We start from the raw sequence: 23,474 nt of genomic DNA on the forward strand, positions 1-23,474 counted from the left end.
TAAGGGGGGAAAAAATGTTATTCCTGCTTCGTTTGCCTTCACCAGAAACTCAGTAATTATGGTTCTTGTTTCCTTTGCCTTTATATGCTTTGGTTTGTACAGTTTTGATCCCTTTGGCGCTTTTTAGTAATCTTCAGTTATCAAAAATCAAAAATAGGGGGAAAAATCAGCAATATGAGTTAGTATGAACATGGAAGTATGGAACAGTTTTTGCAGAATAACAAATCACAATGATAATGAAGTAGTAATATTCAAGAACTTCTGATATAAGTTTATGCACAATCCTAGGTTTTACATCGTGCATCGCTGCCACGGAACTGGGATCAAGGGAACATTTAAAAAAAAAAAAAATCTGCTGTCAATACCAAATATAAAGAGAAAAACAATATAAGCAACCACCATGTTTCAAATCTAGAAAAAAAAAATTAGTGTTCGTAAGCCTCCACATCCAGAGTTCAGTAATGGAAGCCCCAAGATTTGGAATTTAAGTGATTGAACTTAAATTCAATAAGAACAGACATGCATCCAACTGCGCTCGCGAAAATCAAAGCACAAACATATGCGAAAACACATGAACGCCAGTCAATACATTCAAACTGGGTGTATAAATACGTCTATGAACGCACAAAAAAGGAATATTGCACCAGTTTCATGTCCGCTGCTGACTCAGCTGGAGAAGAATTAATTAGGAATATACAGGGTGGACGAAACGAAAGCTTCGACTAGCCTCGAAACACATAACATGTCAGGGCAACAACATCCGAAACCAACTGAACGCATTCGAAAACCAGTAAACCAGATTAGGCGATCGCTCGTCAACATCCAATCCAATCCAGATCCAGAGTTAACAATATCATTGTCGTTTCAACAATACGACCTCGCATTTCACTCGTCCAACGAACACAAACATACAGAAAAAAGAAATGCACGAAGGCGTACATGCTTTTACCAGAGCGAGCGGAGGCGGCGGAGGAGGAGGAATAGGAGCAGAGGAGGGAGAGACGAACCGGCGGCGGAGTGGGGGCGGGTCCGAGAAAAGAGGGACGGCGGAGTAGCTTAGAGGGAAGAGGAGTAAAAATTCGAGGGATGGCGGTGGCGTAAGAGGGGGAGGAGGAGGAGGTTAATGTGGACAAGGGAGAGTGGTTGAGCAGGAGGAGGGTCATGGTGGGCAAATGCTTGGGCGCGGCCGTGGCCGTGTCCGTGTCTGCCTGCGCTGGTTCTTTATTCGTTATTTATCGTTATTGTAATTATTATTCGCCAGCCTCCCCTCCTCCACCACGTATCCAGTCCAGTATCCGTGGTGGTAAAATTTTTAATTATATATATATATGTATATATATTATATGTTAAAAGAGTTAATAGAATTTTATTTTTCTTATAAATATATTTATGACCAAAAAAATTATAATTACCTTTAAATTTTATTTATATTAATATGGTGTGAACAACTGTCTCGGCCACCATTTGGCGACCGCGATTGATTTTAGATTTTAGTTACTAAAATTAAATTATAAAGTTGAATTCTTTTGAATTTAGAATTATTTATGGACTTTTTTAAAAAGGAATTTCTCTCAAATACCAAACGGTCAAACAAGTAATATATTGGGTTCGATAAATCGTAAGTTCAATTATCATTCTATACAGTAAAACAAACTCTCATACTTATAATTTATTTTTTTTATTAAAATTAAGGATACTAATATTGCGTAGATCATGGACCCCTCTCTAATTAAGGGCCTGCCTCTGCCTCATCTCTAAGCTAACATTGGACTCCAAACTCCAGAGTCTCAGTTAAAGCCGTGCACTACATTGCAACCATGGAATATTCTTGATGCCATATTCTAGTTTCACGTGTATGCATTTGTTTGGAAAATCAATTAAAAATTAATTATATGAAATCATAATTAACAAGACACAAAAAATGTAAAACAAAACAACAACCTAGCCTATGAACCATTTCTTAAAACAATTGGGTTTTAGCACTTATTGTTTTTAACGAGCAAAATTTTAATGTTGAGGATGAGCCTCACTTGTCAAATATGAGTAAGGGTGGAAACCCATCATTTTTAACAATGATGTATTTCAAGTAGAGCCAGTCCAACCAATTTGGGAGCACTAGAGGGAAAAAAAATTTGAGATTTTTTCAAAAGTATTAATTTTTTATAAAAAAAATAAATAATACATATTTTTTTAAGAAAATTTCATTATGTCATTAAATTAAAAAAATAAAGTTCAATCCACTATAAAATTTATTAATTTTTTATTTCAATCAATTACATAATTGATGTCATTTTTTATTTTTATTTATTAATTTTTTTAAAATAAAAATTGAAAACATCGATTAATTTTACTAAATTTGTATTCAACATCAAATTCATACCATGGGTAAAAAAATATTATTAGTAGATCTACATTAATTCAATCATTACAATTATTAATTATAAATTAGATGAGTAATTTAATTAAATATTATAAATAACCTAATGATTTTTTTTAAATTTACATTAAACTCATGAAAAATGTATTATAAATTTATATTAGACTCCACCTCAAATCATCTATATTAAATAAAAATGGTTGGAGATACATGTTGGTTGAAAAATAACAAAAAAAAAAAAAAAAGACAACTAGCTTAGCTTTAATCAATAACTTTGACACAACAATCAACAAATTAAACTCAAAAAAATACCCACACAAAAATATAAAAACCTAAAAAATAACATATGTTATACACCCAAAAATAAAGTTAAAGTAAAAAAAAAAAATCAAAGTTATCAAACACAGAAAAAATATATAAAAAATAAAATTTTGAATTTAAACTTTTAATAAAGTATTTATTATTAAAAAATAAAAAATATATAAAAATTATAAATATTGGAAAGTGGGGTCTTTCACAATTGAGGGCCTTAGGTAGCCGCCTATCTGGCCCAATAGCCAGCTCTGATTTCAAGTATGGAGCCAAAGAGAGAGAAGAGAAAATGATAATGGATAATTTGAGAAATGGCTTGATTCAAACCTCAATTTATTAAACCCATCCATGATTTGGCCATCAATTTTTAGAAGTTTGCAAAAAAGAAGAAGACAAAACAATAGCAACTCACAAGAACAAGAACAAGAAGAAGCAACAACGACAAATTTAGCAATGGGTTAACAAAGGATTCCAAAATCTTGCAACTCTTCCATAAACTCTTTCTTTCAACAACTATTGTTGTTGTTATTTTTCTTCTCTTTTATCTTTATTGAAACCCTACTTATGGCTAAACCAATTGACTTCTAACAATATAACAGTGGGTTGTAGACCCACCATCCAAAGATAATAGGTCCTTCTCCACCCATCATTTCTAGTGATTGGTTCCTTGTCATAGGCGACATGGCAATGCATTTTTTTTTTTTTTTGTCTTAGTTTTAGTTTAGTTTAATTAATATAATTTAATGAAGATTATTAGATTAATTAGCTTAATTTAGTTTATTTAGAATTTAATTAAAGTGTTTGTGCTGAAAAGGGGGTGAGCAAAAGATATAAAACACGTGGAACTCCAAAATTATTTTTGAACCATAGAGATGTGACATCTTTTTGGCTTGAGCTAGGTGTCTTTTTGGCTTTACAAGAGATGTGACATTTTTTTGTTTTTAAAGAGTTTTTATAACTTTTAGAAATAAAGTGTTCATAGATGCTCACAATTGGTGTTTAGGTAAATTATACGTGGATTTCAAGTGATTTGAGGGGATAAATTACATTAAAGTTCACTAAACTTTTGACCCTTTTAAGTTAGTTACTAAAGTTCAATTCTTTGCAATGTGATCACTAATATTTGAATTTCTTTACAAAATGATCACATTTAAAAGGAGTCTCGTTGGACTCAATGATGTGACATTGAGCTAGCAATAAAAAATTTCAATCACAACCCTAGAGGTTGCCCACATGATAGTTGTGTAATGAAAATGAATAAAACATCGTCACGTGGTAGTGGGGATCACTTTTTCAACATCACCCATCTCTTTCTCTCACACACACACACATTTCTGCCTTCAACTTCCTCACCTCTCATTCTCTTTTATCCCTCTCTTCCACCAAGATTGCCACTGCCATCGTCGTTGTAGTCGTTGCCGCCATCACCACCACCACCTTATCCACTCCTTCACTAGTCCAACCGTTCACCTCCAATCAATGCCTTTGTTTCTTCGGTCGTTCACCTCAAGTCACCGTTGCTTCACCTGTTGCTTCCGAAAACCATTACTTTGCTCGTTGCCTCCAACTACATTTGCTTCGCCCGTCGCCTCTCATGTTCTTTGCCTTGCAAATAATATACAAATATATATATATATACATACATATTAAAGGGGGGAAACCATGTTATATTTATTTACAAGGCAAAGAACAGGGGAAGCGACGGGCGAAACAACGATTGTTAGAGGTGACAGGCAAAGTAGTAGTGATCGAAAGCAGACGAACAAAGAAAGTAGGGCGATGACCAAAGGCAAATGGTTGGAATGGCGAATAAATGAAAAAGGTGGAGGTGTTGACAGTGGTGGCGGCGGCTACAATGGTGATGGTAGTGGTGGTCTTGGTGAAAAATAAGGATAGAAGAGAATGAGAGGAGATGAAGTCTAGGCTTATGTTAGAAAATTTTAAATGTGACAATATTGCAAAAAAAATCAAACATTAGTGACTTTGCAAAGAATTAAAATTTAGTAACCAATCTAAAAAATGGTCAAAAGTTAACTTTTGGATGGAAAATTAATCCATTAATTTGAAATTGATGGTTTTATATAATTGTCATACTTACACAATAAAATTCATTATATAATTAATACACAAAACAAATTATTTTTGATAATTTAAACGAATTTGAGTATTTTGGAGCAATCTAAGGCTCCAGAACAATTTAGGACTCACTATTTAAAAATCGAAGCATGAAGACACAAGAATGATCCAAAAATCGAAGCACAAAGGTACGAGAACAACCTAAAAATTGAAAGGTGAACATGCAATAACAATCTAAAAACTAAAATGTTAGGGCACAAGAACGGTCCAAAAATTGAAGTACAAAGGCACGACAATAGTCAAAAAATCGAAGTGTGAAGGCAAGGGAATAGTCCAAAAATCAAAGCGCTAAAGCATGAGAACGATTTAAAAATTGAAGTGTGAAAGTACGAGAATGGTTTAAGAAATCAAAGAAAATGTAAGAATCGCCAGAATAATAAAGGGAAAGTCCAGCATCAGGGGAGCAAATGCATGATATCGAATTATGGGTCAAAAACTTTAAAGCACAAAAATGATCTAAGATAACTCAGAATCAAGGACGATAAATATGCAAGAGCAATCAAGCATAATCTAAAGCCAAAAAACACAAAATGCATGAGATGGGATCAAAATTGAAAATGCAGAAGCGAGTGCATCATCAACAAAGAACTAAATACCCAAGGAGCAAGCATAACACTTGTTCCATGTTCATAAAAGACTGGGGAGAGGGTGGAACACCCTCTCTCCTAGCTAAAGCAAAGTGTAAGTAGTAAAAGCTTTAAACGATTCAAAAGCTAAATTGAACATTTTTGTATACTATGTGAGCTCCTAATATGTTAAACAGAGAAACAAACACAAATCTAGAATCAAAAGTGCATAAAGCGTGAGAATGACATAGAAAGCTGAAATGCAAAATCACGAAAACAATTTAAGGAAAACCTAACATAAAAAAGTACAACAATGCACAAACATGATCCGAGGAAAAAGTGTTGTTTTATCTTTGATAATATTTTCATGATGAATTTTTTTGATATATTTGGCATTTGAAAATATATTATATTTTATCTTTGAAAATTGAATATGATCAATCTAATCAATGCCAAATGATATACATGCTTTCAATGTATACAAAATCTTTTATATTTATTTTGAAATGAATTTTTTTCTATTTATTTTGAAATCAAATGTGTTAAGAGTGTCAAAATATTTTTCATATTATGAACACTCTATTTAAATGAAAAATTGTTGATTGTTTTGTACCTTTGTATTTTAGGTTGTCGAAGCAAGACACAACTGTCAATCAATTTGTTAAAACTTTCGATCATTTTTGGCCTTTCAGTAAAAACAATCAACTGTTCCCTTGAACTGTCAACAATGCAAATTTTAAGTCTCAACTGTTTTTACGTAGGTTGTTTTTACATAAGTTTAAAAAATGTCAAAAGCTATTGTATAATGCCAACTTATTGTCAAAATAGTCGGATCATTTTTATAAGAAAATTCGATCGTTTGCCCAAAGTCATAGTGTGTTGTGTGCTTTAGATTTTTTGAAAAAAAACTATCGATTAGTTTGACAATCTGTCAACCATTTCTTCTCAGTAGGTTCACTACCAACCTTTACATTTGGCTTTTTAAAAAGGGCTCGGCCACAACCACAACTTTTTCACGTGACAAAATTTAACATTTACACAATGGCTTTTCAAATTAGCGCTAAGCCAGAACCGCTACTTTATCTCTAACAAATTCATAATAGATTGTGAAGAATAGTTCAAGAGAATGATGAATAAAATAGTAAACACAAAAGCTCTCTCTTGATTGAGAGAGTTACATGATTTCAAATAAAGTTCACTCTCAAATATTTCTCACATAAATATATTAAAATGGATAGCTCGTGAGAATCAGGATTTTTGAAAGGAGAACTCAAATCTTGATCGAAGTAGTATACCACGTTTTTAGTTCAAGTGGCCTCTTCTCCTATTTATAGATTTCCTACACTTAAAGTTAGCAGACGTGGAAAATTTTAAAATGAATGAACCATTTTGTCTCACAACTATCACTTTTCGTCTCTAATAGTATTTAACAACAATTAATAATTCATATGAGAAAGCCCATATTGTTTGAGAAATATTTAATGGTCTGAAAAGCAAAAATTGTCAAGCATTGAATGAGTCTAACAGCTATAAATTTCAAAATGCAAATGACAATTACTCGACTAAGTGATAAAGATACTCAACTAATGAAATGCAAACTACTCAATTGTATAAAACATGTAATCGATTGTGTAGAGTCTACTCGAGTATGACCAAGCAATACTCGATTAACTCATAAGCCATATAAAGAGCATATAACATACTCGACTAATAAGCTAGACTTACTCGACTAATGAAAACATATACTCGAGTATAAATACTCTATACTCAATTAATCTTGAAGCACAGAAGCATAACCGCAATTAGTCTAAGCATTACTCAACTATCTTAAGAAATTACTCGACTGAGTTTGAAAGATACAAAGAGTATGCATAAGTCACTCGACTGATAGATCCTTAATAGTCGATTGAAATTTAACTTCATAAAACACATATTCAACTATCTTGAAAAAATCACATAATTTTATATAAGGAAAAGGCATATGTGTAAAGCTTTTCACCAACAGATACTTGATTAACTCAAGTACATTAGCCAACATATAATATGCGGTTTACTTTGTTCAATAAATGCTCAAACCTTGATGCTCTTGAAGATACATGGATAATCTCAAGGCATACTTTGAGTATAAGAAGGATTCTCTCATAATTATGTGAAGTGCCAAACTCGATTAAAATTTTAGAAAAATGTGTTTGAATAGCACATATTTGAGTTGAAACTTTTGCCATAATTGATTTAATCACTTCAACACTCAGTGAAGGCAACATTTAGCAATATTTTTTAGAGGACTTTTATACTTAGCCAATTAATTTTTTTCTCAAATGCTTGTCATGTTCAATTGATATATTAACATACTTTACCATTTGGAAATATATAGGTATATGCGCATGAATTTTCCAATTCAAGATCATTTATAGAAAAATGTTTTGAGAATCATCAATAAACCAAATTTACCGAAAAAGAAAATTCAAACATATTTTCTCCATAAATCAAAACACAAATTTCTCAACAAGATTCATTTCTCAAATCATCTTTTTTTATTCATTGTTATAATTCCTAGCGTTGTGCAAGAAGACCTACTTAGATATAAATAAGAGGTTGTAAACTTCTAGCAATTTTGCTAGATGGTCTACTTAGTAAAATATGAGGTTATAGTAAATTTTGAAATCTTTAGTGTAGAGCTAAAGTAATGGAATAGGCTAAGTTAAACCGAACTACTCTAAATTTGCGTGTCTCTTGTATTCTTGATTTTTCCATTTTCTGGCTTACAATTCACTGTTTTGTTATCTATTTTCGAAAATCTCCATAAATTTTTAAATTTATAAACACCTAATTCACCCCCATTTTAAGTGTGAGGTGCCATTGATTACACAAACCTAACTATTACTCAGAAAAACTACCAAGAGGGGGATGAATTGGGTATTTCAAAAATTCATGATTTTAGCTCTTGTTAAAAATTCTTAAATTGCGATATTAATAAAAAGTGATTGTAGCAGGAGTAAGAATACTTAAATCAAACAACCACAAAAAACATGAGAATTTTTCTAGAGGTTTAGCTCTAAAGAGCTTAGTCCTCTATTTCAAGATTGTGCTTGAGGTTTTACTAGGGAAATATAACACTAACTTTTAATTAAAACTAGAACAAACATACAATTTCTTGCCTAAACAAAAATCACTAGCACATTATTAATAAATACAAACCCCTCACACAACAAATGAGTAAAACAACAAACTTAAAACCAAAGATAAATTCAAACAAGTCACCAATGTTGATAATTCTACCAACCAGCACATTTATAGCACTTTAAACTTTTCTCACTTTTTGTTTGAATGCTCTTCCAATCAATTTATTCTGTATATTTTTGAAAGTCCAAACTTACCCTATATATATATATATCTCCAGAAAACTAATTGTTACAAAGAAGGGCAAAAGGCAAATTTGAATTTAAAAAAAAAAACCTTCAGACTTTTTAGACTCCAACTGATATAAAAAAATATAAAAAAAATACATTGTACAAAAATTCAATCAAAAAAAGCTAAAGAGACAACTTGATATCAAAATTAGCCATAAATTTTTTGAGACAAAAAAGTTCATAAAGTTAGAGACAAGAAAATCAAAATCTATAAAAGTAAACAGATCTGAAGTCAAAACCAGTTTTTCTTCAAAAAGAGATTTTACTTTTTGCATGAAGAAAAGATACACTTATCAATATATGATTTTAAAGTACAAGAAAATAAAAACATCTATATAAATTTATCTTTGAACGAGCAACAAAGAAGATGCAGAAAACAAAGACAAATAGAAAAGTCTATTGGACTTCGGTCGACTGAAGTTGTCATTTTGATCGACCTAAGTCATCTAGCGACCTTATGCACAACTACAGTCGAAAGCCCGGTCGACCTAAGATCAGAGGCCAACATTCTGGCCAACTTCAATTGACTGAAATCACCACTTTGGTTGACTTAAATTGTCCAAAAACCTTATGTACAACTTAGGTTGACATCTTAGGTCAACTGAACTTACACAAGATTAGATACCAACTTATTACCTTACTTCAGTCGACTTAAGATACTAGGTTATGAAAAAAATATTTTTTCTTCACAAAAATCTTTAAATGTACTTTTTAATTAAAAATATTTTTATTATCATCAAAATCTTATTATCTTACCCTTGAGCTTAACATTAACAAAAAAGAAGTTAGAAGCACTGACGGATTACAGAGAAGACTATTAAAATATTAAGGGGTCATCTGTGTTGGTGAACGAATGACTCACCTCGAACACATGCAAATAACAAGAAGATTATTAAGATGTTCGAGAGTCACTTGCATTAATGGACAAAGGACTTGCCCTGAACACACGCAAATGATAAAATGGCCATGAGCCCTCGTAGCATTTACGAACAAACAAACGCCTCATCAAAGCCAAAGGATGCATTTACGAACAAACAAACGCCTCATCAAAGCCAAAGGATTAAGGAATGACAATGCAATCATCTCCAATGTGAAGTCTTATAACAAACCAATCCACATAGAGAACTAGGGAGTAGCGATGCAATCTTCCTTAGTTGAAAGTCATTATGAAGGAACTAGTCATCCACAAAAGACTAGGGAGCTATATTGCATAGCGTCCCTACTCTGTCCTAGTCTCACCTACGTCATCATCTTAATGTAATCCGATCATCTACTCGGGACCAAAAGTCGAGTGAAGTTCTACCTAAGCTATGTTCCTTTTTAATGGGCTGGCCCTAAGAGCTCCTCCGATTACAAGGATGGCCCCATACAAAGCTCAAATCAAGATAATTCTAATATCTGAAAATTCTTTCGAGATAATAAATATCATCTATAAGAGATGAATATTATCTAGAAGGGTTCTAATCCTAATAAACTTAAGATTACTCCATGTCCCTCAATAAATAAGCAAACACATATTCTAAAAAAAGTACATCCCTAATACTAGTAAAAATTATGTTGTACAATTTCCAATATCCTTAATGTTTAATTAAACATCAAAGTATTTACACTAATGCAGACTTAGTGGCCTAATAACAATAATCTCAATTAAAATAAATTTATTATTGTATATTGACAACAATAATTTAATTTTTTTAAATATTATTCACAAATTAAAACTCAAAGATTGATTGACATGGTGATATAATAGCTTCCTCAATTATCAAGATTCAATCTATTGGGCAAGTTGACCTACACATTTTTATTATTTATTTAGTACACATGATTTTATACCTATCTAATAATTTTATCCAATTTACATTTAAAAAGTAGTGACGGTAAATCATTTATTAACCAAAAAAACTAAAAATAAAAAGGATATCACCTAATCCAAAGACAATTCCTTTGCCAATAGTGCTGCCTATCTAATGAGGCTATATGTGGCTGAAGATCCCCACTGCGCATTCCGAATTAAATCAACCAGTGATTTCTGATTGGTTTTAGTTATTAAAGTCTAAAACTAAACAGTTAACAAATCTCCTCTAATTCAGGGCAGACCTCATCTTTCCACCAACAACCTTGGACTCCAGAGTCAAAGCCGTGCACTACATTGCAACCATGGAAGAATATTATTGATGCCATATTGATATTCCAGTTTCGGGTGCATGCATTTGTTCAGCAAATCCTAAATCAACTAAATTAAAAATTAAGTAATCATAATTAAATTATAAATAATGATATTCATCTCTAAGACATGAATAACAATGATATGACACTCCACATGAAAATGTTTGTGTCTGAATAAGATAAAATGACGCTTAACAATTTTTTTTTTTTTTATATTCTTTAAATAGATGTATAATGTCAATTAAACATTTCTATATTGATTATCATATTATAATTATTCATCTTTATTGAAAATGAATAATATTATTCTTCAATTATATTAAATCATAAAAAAAAATTGAGCGAATAAAAGAATGAACAAAATATTTATGTATTTTTTTGATAAAAAAATGATAATGATCAACGTGAGCACTTACTACACATTGATTCTTATTTATACACTAACAAACTAAAATATTAATTCAGCTAACAAACCAATAACTTTGAATTATCCAAATAACAAACTAACAACTTTGAATTATTATTTTAGCAGAAGTTTTGTTGCTTGATTAATTCAATCAACGCACTTAGACTTGATTCAATCAATTATCTTCTTGGACTATCTTTTTGTTTGAATTTACTCACTTTAAATCTTCTTGATCACTAAAAAGTAAAAAGAAAAAACAACCTACATGAATTCAATTATGGCAAATACTCTTAACCTGTCCCAAGAAAATTTGGGGCACTAGGTGAACTTAAAAAGGTCTTGCTAGTCAACAAGAAGAATCGGGCACAAAACAGGCAATAGCAATTCAAATTTCCAAAGAGTTGTATTATCACTGTCAACGCAAATCCACTGCCAACAGTTATTTTGGCACTTCAGCGCTCTCCTTTTCAGCATCACTAGGAAGATCGGCTCCACTAGGTATATTTCCAGGATAGTTAGTAGTAGAAGAATCTGACCCCATCATGCTGTAAAGCGAATACAGAGATTACTTTCCCAAAAAAGCACCAGGCCCGTATTTTTCTGGTTACGAGAATGACAAGACTTACCTTCTGTCGACAATTACAACCGAACGCAGCTCACAATTCTTGAAGCTGAATAAAAAGATCACAGGGAGCAATTAGTCAGTTTCATTGAAAGATAATATCAGGCTACAATTTTGACATGTTGTAAAGAACAGTGAATCGTGAGAGTTATTAATGTGCCTGTATCCAATTGCCTGTCATTGCAATGTCAGACCTTAATATATATATATAAGATATGCTGCTCTCTAACAAGTAAACCTTAATATCAGTCAATGATATGCTTACGGGCTGCGTATCTCATTTTGTATAACTGGATGGCAATCATTTCCAAATGCACTTAGGGTGTGAAGCAAGAATGCACTGTGGGTAACAACTGCAATCTCCTTCTCTCTTCGTGTCCACAACCTGGACAAAATAATCATATAACAAAATGAGAACAAGAAATTGCCAATTAACTTTTACATCAATTATGTATTGATGAATCTCTCTATAGCTAACACACACACTCACACAACTGCTACATTTACCATAAAGGATCAAATTCATGCAAAAATCGCAAGTCTTAATCCAATTATGTGGTTCGGCTAAGTGAATATATACTAGACTCCCAGCCATAATGGATTGGATGCATGTTTAGAGAAAAGCAGTATGAGACCATCAACAAAGCTCAATGTGCTATTTATTACCTTGTATTGGCCAAATGTGAAATAAACTTTCAGAACACCTCATTACAGATTAACAGTACCAAGAAAAAGATGCAAGGATCATTCGGACGAAAGCAGAACAACAAAAACTAGAAGGCCATTTTGTATCTCAAATATTTCTGCTAGTAGATAATAAATTCCAACAGGCTTCTCTGTTGTTCAGATTCACCAATGTGCTCAGGAAAGGGGTCACTTTCCAGACAGATAAGGGAAAGAAGGAATCTCCAATAATGGCGGTTTATGATGTCCATGAACAAATTAGATGCAAGTGTATCAATGTGAAAAAATCTTAAGAGATAACACACTAATTAAGATTCCACAACAGCAAATTATTTCCTGGAAGAACCACAGAACAGCCATGACTTGCAAATATCAATTGGTGTGTGATCCTCAAAGCAAACTCTGAATTTCTAAGGAGAAAACAAAGCAACAACAACATATCAAACCTTAACCTGACTAAGTGGCTTGGTCTAAGGAGAAAACCAAAAAAGAAAAAACAATCTTATATGAAAAAGTTGCCAAATTTGATGCTAAATTTGTGAGGGCATATTAGTTTTCTGCAGCCAAGAAAATTCCCGATTTCAAATGGCAGAAGACTTAACATAGGAACATCAAAATTCAAGCCCAGATATTCAGGCAACAGAGATAAGGAAACACCAGTTCAGAAATTTCATTCCCCTCGCAGCAAGTTCTTCATCCTTCTCTCTCCAGTCAGGCCTCCACAAAATGTCAGGATCGCTCTCTATCTGTAAAATACACAAACATTCACAGTGATATGCTATCCATAAACCTAAGTAATTTTCCTTTTCCCAGGAGAAGATTGGGGATGGGTGAATCCTGAGATGATTTTTCCAACCCAAAAAAGCTATATCCATAGATCAATATAACCACGGGAAAGTTTCAACATGGGTAAATGACACTTATAAAAAAGCACTTGCCAGTGAAAAATCAATAGCTGGAAAGAGTGGCTTATATTCACTGATGTTTTTCCTCCTATCACATGGATTAACTCCCTGCATTTAGCACAGATGTCGATCAATCTAAATGCCATTAAGTGAAGGGATGACAACAAAAGATTAAAAAAAAGTTGGAAGGTGCTATTAATTATAAACTCCGAGTGTGGCTGTAAAACAATGGCCCTGTGGAGATGCATGCTTCATAATCAGAAATCCAGATAACTAAAACAAGGTAACCAGCAGTAACAAAAATCACTAAATTTAAGGCATAATTACCTTTTACCCCCTTATACTCTGACCCCAAAGGCACAACCACCATATACTCAAAAAGTCAACACAGAACCCCTTATTCTTTGAATTGAAATGTAAATTTCTTGATGGTCAATAACAGATTTAGTGGGAAAGAAGAAGTTAGTCTGATGTAGTATTCACAAAAAATATAGAGGGTCAAAGTGGCAGGCGAAATACATGCTCCATTATATCTAACTTTAGTCCAAAATAACATGGGAGTTAAAGAGCTAATGCAAGTACATAGGGAGTATGTGTATTTGTTCCAAGCACAGAAGGGCAGAAGGTATTTGCCCCTAAGTTACCTAACATTCATAAATGTCACCTTATTTAATAAACATCCTACTAGACTGCCATGAAACCAAATCCCTGAAATTAAGGGGCGTTTGGTATGGGAGAAGTTTTTAAATTTCTAAAATTCATGATTCTTGAAAATGTTCTTGAAATCTTTAATTCCCATGATTTTCGCAATTCTACGTTTGGATAAATTTAAACATTCTTAGGGATATTGAGAATTTTACATTCATATGTTTGATTTAAACATAACATTCTTGAGAATTCATGTTCTTTTTTCAAAATTACCCTTATTTAATTTTTTATTTAAAAATAATAAATTTATTCTACTATATAAAATATTGAGATCCACAATATCTTTAGAAAATAACAAAAATATTATTTTTTTACACATTATGTATATAAATGCATGTGTATATATATATATAATATATACATAATATATATGTTTGTATGAATATCTACTTAAATATATATAATATTTTATAATAAATAATATAAATATATTATAATATATTTTTATATTTAATATATAATATATTTAATATAAATATATTACATATATATAATATATATAATATGTTTGTATGGGATTATAAAAGGGTAAGGGGTGTTTTAGTCTTTTTATTTGTTAAAAACATTCCCAAATTCATGGGAAACTTAGATTCACAACCCTTCATAAAAATCTTTTTGTGGAAAAGTTACTTAAAAATTATTTTCGGGAATCCTATTTCGCAGGATTCTTTTTATAAAAAAGTTGTATCAAATATGAGAATACAGATTCACAACCTAACATTCCCAGAAATCTTAAAATTTCTCCTATACCAAACGCCCCCTAAAGGAAAAATACATGTGCAAATGGTAATTCAATTATGAAAAGTGATGGAAGGATAAAATAGTTGATACAGGTAATCTATCTAAAATATAAAAGTGCCAGGATATACAAAAATCTTCAGATAAAAACTGTAAACCCTTGGTACCACATTGTAAACTAATGTAAGACAGAGATTCCCCCCAAATAGATATTCCTTTTACTCTCACTCTAAGACTAAGGGCATTGCCTATTGTTGGAATATCAAATCTCACAAATTTATGAGATTGATTATCAATCTCAATTATATCACAATTTATGGAATTGATTATAATCAATCTTATCTCACAATTGATCAGATTGATTATAATCAATCTTAATTGGTGGGATTGATTAATTGATTGATGTTAATTAGTAATTTATGTAATTAGAATTCTTTCTTTTTTTCCTTAGTTATAAGGATTTGATTGATTTCTTTCTTCTATATATATTGTAACCATTCCTAGTGAAGATTAGAGAAATATATACCAAGTTTTCTCATAATTGTTCACCTATACTTCCCCAATCAGGCAAAGCATGCAGTCATCGTCACATGAAAAACTTGGGGTTGTGAAACGAGGTCACTAACCATAAATTGATGCCGTCTTCACTCATATGGAAAAGTTTCATGAAATGGCGATAAATGAAGATAATTAATATGGTCATGTTCTATCACATGGTTGATATTGTGAAACCAACTTGTCCAGCATGGAAAACAACACCATATATAATACATGTTTTTGCTCCAAGATATATGTCTTTAGTAACATGTATATAACCAACTTTAACTCCCTTCTTCTCCAGAACCCTTCTTAAGACTTTTTTAGGAACTTTGTTGTAGGTTTTCCTAAATCTATAAACACCAGATATAAATCTTTTTTATTTATCTCTAGAACTTTCTATGAGGCATCCTAGCAAGTATGTGACTTCTGATATTTTACTCTTGGATAATAAAATAGTGGTTTTGATAATGACTATATGAAAATCAATCTCTAAATCTTTATGAGTAAATCTTTATGAATAAGTTTATTTTTAATCAATTTACATGAATGTGAAAAACAATCTTTAAATCTCCTTGAAGCAAAGTTATGAAAATTTATATAGGAGAAATGTTGAAGTGTGGTTGAGTGTGTTTAGATTCAAAATAAATATGTTTTTGATAATCTCAACTTTCTATCAAAAGAATCGAAATGAGGATTTGTTAAGTTTTCATTTTTTCAAAATGGATAGTCGATTATGCGGTTCATTCTGTTGACTATGCCTGAAAATAGTCGACTATACTGTTAAGGATAGTCGACTATGCATAAGAATAGTCGACTATGCTGATTTGATCTGTCGACTATTTAAGACTTCTGTCGACTATTTTTCACTCTGTCGACTATCGTGTAAGGATAGTCGACTATGGCTTTTCATCTGTCAACTATTTTTGTTCATAAAATTCAAAATCCTTTTCATATTTTTGCATCTGTCGACTATGTTTATGTATTTGTCGACTATGGAAAATTTGTGTTATAAGATAGTCAACTATGCGTTTTTGTCTGTCGACTATGTTTTGTTTTATTTGTAAAAATAGTCAACTATGCATTTTCTTTTATCGACTATATCTTTTGCAGAAAGCTTCCAACGGCTATTTTTTCAAATCCCAACGGCTCCAAACGGATATATTTGTCTTCAACTTTGTGGGACACTTATATACACATGTCATGGATGATGAAGAGAAGGCTAATGGATGGGAACGAGTTGATCTAAAGAGTTCAAATCATTTTTACTCGAGTTTATAATATTTGCGCTTTCACTGTTGTATTTTCTCTCCAAGACTTCGTTGTTCTATCATTGTAAATTTATTATTAAGCCTTGTTTTCATTGTGAGAGAACTTGTAATTAAGAGTGTTAAACTCTTAGCTTCTCTATTTCATTTGTATCGTTGTTATTTTCCTATCTTGTGTAGTTAGAGGGCCCATTTAAGTGAGAGGTTGTAATTCCTAGTCTTGGACTAGAGGATCAACTCGGGTTGAGTAGGGGGTTGATAGTGGATGGTTTAAAAAATCCTTAGTGAGGAGCTAAGGTAGTGGATTAGGCTTGGGTTAAGCCGAACCACTATAAATCTTTGTGTTCTCTCTTACTTATGTTTTTTGATTTGTTTATTATTGCTAGCATTTCATTATCCTCACTTGCATTGAATTTTTATTTTCAATCAAAAGGATTTCAAAGTTCTAAATCAAGTTTTTAAAATAACCAATTCACCCCCCTCTTGGTGTGTGCCATTTCTAACAACTTCCATTATTAACCTACTAAGCATAAAACTAATTTATTTTCAGCATTTCCCAAAGTTTCATAATGTAAACCGTTAGTTTGATCCTTTTATAATTTTTACAACTTTAAACATCTCTTTTGTTCTTGTGTATAGACACTAGAATGCCTTGTTCCATTCATCAAATATGCTCTCCAATTTAAAGATCACATTTGTAACGCTCTGTTTTCCGAGCGCGTTATAAGTCAGGACAATTCTACGATGAATTTTTTTTTTTATACTACTAAAACTAAGACTAAACCATATCATTGCTCTTATACATCCCAAAATTTTCATTCATTTATCTCCAAGGAGAATTATCATAAACATTAAATGCGGAAACTAGAATCGAATCTAATATCATAACATTAATAAAAAATCAGCTCTTACATCACGAGAACATAAATTTCTCAATATGACTTAATCATAAGTTTTCAACTAACATTAACCCTAAATAGGGTTTTACATAATCATTTCTCAAACATTTAGAATTCGAAATAACAGAACTTAAATACATGAGCAACATAACATACGTTCAATTGATCATACAACTCATTATGCACTTTGCTAAGTGCCATTACATGCCTTATTCATCCTCGTTTCTGCTACTATCTTCATGTGGAACGTTTGAATATTCCAGAGGCAAAACCCAGATTAGATGATGAATCATCTAAGTAAGGATACAAAACATTTAATGCTCATGTATGTATGCAATGCACACAACATCATAACTCTCATGTTTGGGTCGATTGCACCTTAAGATTACCCGTCATTTTTCTAGTCTCCCTGCTAGATCGAGGTGTATGGGTGCACCCTTGGCAAAGTAACGGAGCCAGTACCTAATCCCAAACCCATGCAACGTATGACTGTGAATCTCATCATGCTTATATGCATATTTCATAAATCAAAGATGTAAATGCAATTTACATGACATATTCACATCAAGGCATGACAACATGATAAAATCATTTACGTAAAATCAGATTTTAGATCGAACCACTTACAAACTAAGTATTTTCATAAAAATAAATTCAGTTAGGAAGTACCACTTACCTTGTAAAAAGATAATTTTGTCCTTAGCATAATTTTATCTCAAAATTCGCGTCAGACTTCCAATCATACTCAATTATGAACCTTGGCATATTATGAGCATCATAATTATTTAAGAAAATCAGATTTCTAATTTTTCTAATTTCTCTTATTTTCTCCTATTATTTCCTCAAGATTATGAAATAAATACTTCCTCATAAAATTTTCTCAATTTCTCTTCTCAATAATTCCTAAAGCAATATTCCTAAGCCCCATAAATTTTCTCATAATTTTTAGAATCCATCTTTTATTTATTTCTCATTTTCTCTTTAATTTTCAAACATCTATTGCTTCAAAAAAATCCATAATAAATACTAATCATGCATTTCTCTTCCAATTTCATCATCAAAAATTCTAAAATATCATTCTCATATTTTTGAAATTTTTGAAGATAACTCACCGTTCCGCGGAGCGATTCGGTATTTTTCAATATTGCGATGAAACCTCAATTTGCATATCCAACAACGTCTTTTGTCACAAATTTTCACATAAACTACTAAACCCAGCCGATAGAATTTTTTTGAAAATTTCTTGGTATTTTTCTCTCTCTATTTTTTTTTCTTTCTCTTTTCCAAATTTCTCCCACTCTCAAATCTTTTTTTCTTACAACCTTTTTCTTTCTAATCTAAGTCCTCAAGTTTTTCAAATTTTCTCTATTTATAGAAAGTTGAGTTAAGCTTAGCATAATTGTAGTGACCCACTATTTTTAATTATTTTGTCACATTTCTTAATTATTTTTCACTAAATTTAACTAAAAATCTTTAATTATTTATTCACACCTTACTTTGTCTCCCACATTTCTCAATTATTTCACCAATTATCTTTGATTATTTATTCACACCTTACCTTGTCTCCCACATTTCCCAATTATTTCACTCATCATCTTTAATTATTTTGTCATCTTTCTTAATTATTTTCCACTAAATCTCACTCATAATCTTTAATTATTTGTCCACACCCTATTTTGTCTCCAACATTTCTCAATTATGTCACTCATTATCTTTGATTATTTGTCCATACCTTAATTTGTCTCCCATATTTCTCAATTATTTCACCCATCATCTTTAATTATTTTATCATATTTCTTAATTATTTTTCACTAAATCTCACTCATAATCTTTAATTATTTGTCCACACTCTACTTTGTCTCCAACATTTCTCAATTATTTCACTCATTATTTTTGATTATCTGTCTACACCTTAATTTGTCTCCCACATTTCTCAATTATTTCACCCATCATCTTTAATTATTTTGTCATATTTCTTAATTATTTTTCACTAAATCTCACTCATAATCTTTAATTATTGCTAATTATGGTATTGCTTTCTAATTCTTGTTCTTTATAGTCACATACCAAGACTTCTAGTTTTGTTGGTTAAGCCCTATTGGGTTTTAAGGCCATGTCAGTTTCTTTTGGTTAACTTATCTTTATTGTGAAAAGCAGCTTAAAAAGGGAGGAAAGGAGATTCAAGGATTTCTTGAGAGCCATATACTTTATAACAGTTGCATTGTATTTCTTGATTTTTCATCATTATCACATGCCACATACCAAACGTTCTCGACAAAGCTCCATTGCAATGAATGGCGGACAATTAAGACTTGAAATTGCTGGACGGCTACTATTCCCAGCATTTTCCACCATTAAAGGAGGTGCACCAACCCCATCTGTGTAACCTCCACTACCGAAAACTCCAGCTGCTGTTTGCATGGTCCTACAATTGAGACATTAGTAACCATAACGTATTTTACTTTGAAACAGCTTCAATGATGAAAAGGTGCTTTAGGCAGCCATAATTAATGCAAGAAAATCATCCACGAATATTAATATATTCTGCAGTCCGTTATTATCGCCATCTTTATTTTATTTTTTTTCTTTCTCACATAAATAACCACAAAATGACAAGCTTTCCTACAGAGAACTTCATACAATTTAAGCCAAGCTTCAGCAGGGACAGGAAGTATGACTTGTACCTTAACAAAGGCGAAACAATGACTAATTCGATATTCTTGGAAATCCCACGAGACTTATCATGTTTCCGTAGGTTATCTACCTGTCACAAGTACAAAGTTTATCAGAAGCATTCTTCAATAGATTGAGATACCTGTCTCAAGAATATAACAGATGAGCAAATATAAAGAAAGCCTAAGAAATTTCACATCCAACCAGTTCTTGTTTATAAGAAAAAGGTTCCTACTAGGAAAAAAATAAAAGGAAACCAAAATCAAATAATTCATGCAAAACCATGTAGAAACTATCTATATATCTTCACTTAAAACAGATTTAAACTAGACTGCTTAAATAAAATGCATGAAATAGTAGCATTTACAAATTCACATTGTTCTAAATATCTCTATATGGCTATCACCTGCTGCCAGCCAAGGGGGGAGAGATGTGGATTAAAGAATTCTTCCGATAAATATGCATCATGGTCCTTCTCACCTTCTACATTATGGATGGCTTGTGCATGCCTCACCTACACAAATTGGTATTAAGACTAAAAGGCCATGGGCAATGCAAGTGAAAACAAAAAAATAGAATTCTGATCAAGCATGTGACAGCTTCAGATCCGAAGGTCACTGGACCTTTCTGCTATCATTGAGAATGTGAGACAAAGAAATGAAAGAGGAAGAGGCACAAACCAGGTGAATTGTTTTACAACGGTGTAATGGATATAAACTCGGGCCCAAACTGGATTCCATATCTGCTAGACATTGAAGGCAAAGATTATTTCGAAACATAGACAATATATGAGCTCCAGAAATGCCAATCACAATGAATTCCAAGTTTAGGATTAACGTAATAACCCATGTATCAAATTTCAGGGCTACATCACAAGAATTTATTCATACCAAACAAAGTATCTATTAAGCAAGTGGATACACACGAAAACAATTCAGTCATGGGATGATCTAGCTATCTGACACCTCAAGCAATAGAAACCACAAAGCCTCGATTGTTAACCTGGCAAAATAATGCACATAATTTCACACGTAACTGATAAATAATACATAATCAATCCCAGTAGTACACCAGAACGGCAGCAGACGTCTCACACATGCAGGTTCCAACACGTCACAGGTTATGAATCCCCCCCCACAACAACCTCACACACACATTTCCATTACCAGATGTTCCTTGTTACCCAGTCCTAACGTCCTAACTGATACTTCCTTGGAAGATAGAACAGGGAGTTGAGGGAGAAATAGCAAGAATTATGGGAAAAATAGAGAGAATTCAATATTCTTCGTGATAATTCAAAACACGATGCCTTGGCAGTGAGGGCATAGCTTTATATATAAGTTATCCCAAATCCTACAAGGCAGTTACCATATCCTTCACTATCAGTAACTGCTCCTAAATCGCTCCACTATCTCTCCACTACTCCATAACTGTAATTCCTTAAACATAACTGTAATTCCTAGAACTAACTACTAAATAAATATATATTACAATTGAAAATAAAAATAAGAAAATATTTTCCTAATTCTTGGGGCTGTCACATTTGCCTTCACCAGAAACACGGTAATTATAGTTCTTGTTTCCTTTGACTTTATATGCTTTGGGCTATACAGTTTTGTTCCTTTTGGCAATATGAAATGCTGGTCGAAAAGTTTCACAGAATAACAAATCACAGTGATAGTGAAGTAGTAACATTCAGGAACTTCTGATCTGCGTTTATGCATGATCCTAGGTTTTACATCGTGCATCTGTGCCACAGAACTGGGATCAAGAGAACATTTAAAAAAAAGAAAAAAAAAAAAAAAACTGCTGTCAATACCAAATATAAAGAGAAAAACAACATAAGTAACCACCATGTTTCAAATCTAGACAAAAAAAAAAAAAAAAGTTAGTTTTCGTAAGCCTCCAGATCCAGAGTTCACTAACGGAAGCAACCTTCCATTCTCCCCGGGCCCCAAGATTTTGAATTTACGTGATTGAACTTAATTCGATAAGCATAGACATGCATCCAATTGCGCCCGCGCAAATCAAAGCACAAACATATACGCAAATACATGAACGTCCATACATTCAAACTGGGTGTATAAATACGCCTATGCACGCACAAAAAAGGAATAAAGCGTCAGTTTCATGTCCGCTGCTGACTCAGCTGGAGAAGAATTAAATAGGAATATACATGGTGGAGACGAAACGAAAGCTTCGACTAGCCTCGAAACACATAACATGTCAGGGAAACAACATCCGAAACCAACTGAACGCATTCGATCGAAAACTAGTAAACCAGATTAGGCGTTCGCTCGTCAACATCCAGTCCAATCGAGATCCAGAGTTAGCAATATCATTGTCGTTTCAACAATACGACCTCGCATTTCACTCATCCAACGAACACAAACATACATAAAAAAAAAAAAAAAGAAAGAAGCACGAAGGCTTGCATGCTTTTACCAGAGCGAGCGGAGGCGGCGAAGGAGGAAGAGGAGCAGAGGAGCGAGAGACGAACCGGCGGCGGAGTGGGGGCGGCTCCGAGAAAAGAGGGACGGCGGAGTAGCTTAAAGGGAAGAGGAGTAATAATTCGAGGGATGGCGGTGGCGAAGGAGGGGGAGGTGGTTAATATGGACAAGGGAGCGTCCTTGGTCAGGACGGTGACGGGGGGCAAATCATGGTTGACGCGTCAACAACTGTCTCGCCCACCAGTGATTTCTGATTGGTTTTAGTTATTAAAGTCTAAAACTAAACAGTTAAATCTCCCCTAATTCAGGACTCCAGAGTCAAAGCCGCGCACTACATTGCAACCGTGGAAGAATATTATTGATGCCATATTGATATTCCAGTTTCAGGTGCATGCATTTGTTCAGCAAATCCTAAATCAACGAAATTAAAAATTAATTAATCATAATAATTAAATTATAAATAATGATGTTCATCTCTAAGAGATAAATAACAATGATATGACACTGTATTTGAAAGTGCTTGTCTGGATAAGATACATTTTATTTTTTATATTCTTTAAATAGATGTTTAATGTCAATTAAATATTTTTATATTAATTATCATATTACCGTTGTTT

The 23,474-nt window shown here is 32.5% G+C and overlaps 2 protein-coding genes across 6 annotated transcripts in view; both read right to left on the minus strand.

Annotated features, from left to right (window-relative positions):
- LOC127807791 (phosphoglycerate mutase-like protein 1) overlaps window positions 1-22,958 on the minus strand; it is a 41,999-nt gene extending 19,041 nt beyond the window's left edge. The window contains exon 1 of one of the 4 annotated variants that reach the window (XM_052345898.1): window positions 22,853-22,958. Coding sequence is in view for 2 of the 4 variants with exons in the window: in XM_052345895.1 (XP_052201855.1) it covers window positions 950-1,163 (214 nt within the window). In the remaining 2 variants the exon portion in view is untranslated. Of the gene's footprint in view, window positions 1-939; window positions 1,214-22,852 lie in introns of those variants that run through there. The other 3 variants (XM_052345895.1, XM_052345896.1, XM_052345897.1) reach the window with 3 other exon arrangements.
- On the minus strand, window positions 11,644-22,986 carry LOC127807792 (phosphoglycerate mutase-like protein 1). Of its 2 annotated transcripts, XM_052345900.1 has the most exons (10): window positions 22,853-22,986; window positions 21,088-21,149; window positions 20,814-20,921; window positions 20,419-20,498; window positions 19,997-20,159; window positions 13,618-13,692; window positions 13,337-13,425; window positions 12,261-12,380; window positions 12,000-12,044; window positions 11,644-11,918 (listed from the first exon to the last, which is right to left on the minus strand). In XM_052345900.1, exons 2-10 carry the CDS (start codon window positions 21,145-21,147, stop codon window positions 11,813-11,815), a joined length of 846 nt encoding a protein of 281 aa, XP_052201860.1. In that variant the 5' UTR covers window positions 21,148-21,149; window positions 22,853-22,986; the 3' UTR covers window positions 11,644-11,812. The 2 variants fall into 2 exon arrangements, with proteins under 2 accessions (XP_052201860.1, XP_052201859.1); XM_052345899.1 differs by lacking the exon at window positions 20,814-20,921.
- Window positions 22,987-23,474: the final 488 nt, after the last annotated feature.

The sequence above is a fragment of the Diospyros lotus genome, chromosome 8 (assembly GCF_014633365.1).
Source record: "Diospyros lotus cultivar Yz01 chromosome 8, ASM1463336v1, whole genome shotgun sequence".
Classification (NCBI taxonomy): Eukaryota; Viridiplantae; Streptophyta; class Magnoliopsida; order Ericales; family Ebenaceae; genus Diospyros; species Diospyros lotus.

Excerpts from the sequence above, each read along its gene's own strand:
- LOC127807792 (XM_052345900.1), bottom strand. The coding sequence starts at position 21,147 with ATGGAATCCAGTTTGGGCCCGAGTTTATATCCATTACACCGTTGTAAA. Across the intron at positions 20,922-21,087 it reads GTTGTAAAACAATTCACCTG|GTGAGGCATGCACAAGCCAT; the intron begins GTTTGTGCCTCT and ends CAATTTGTGTAG. Across the intron at positions 13,426-13,617 it reads CAGCTATTGATTTTTCACTG|ATAGAGAGCGATCCTGACAT; the intron begins GCAAGTGCTTTT and ends TGTATTTTACAG.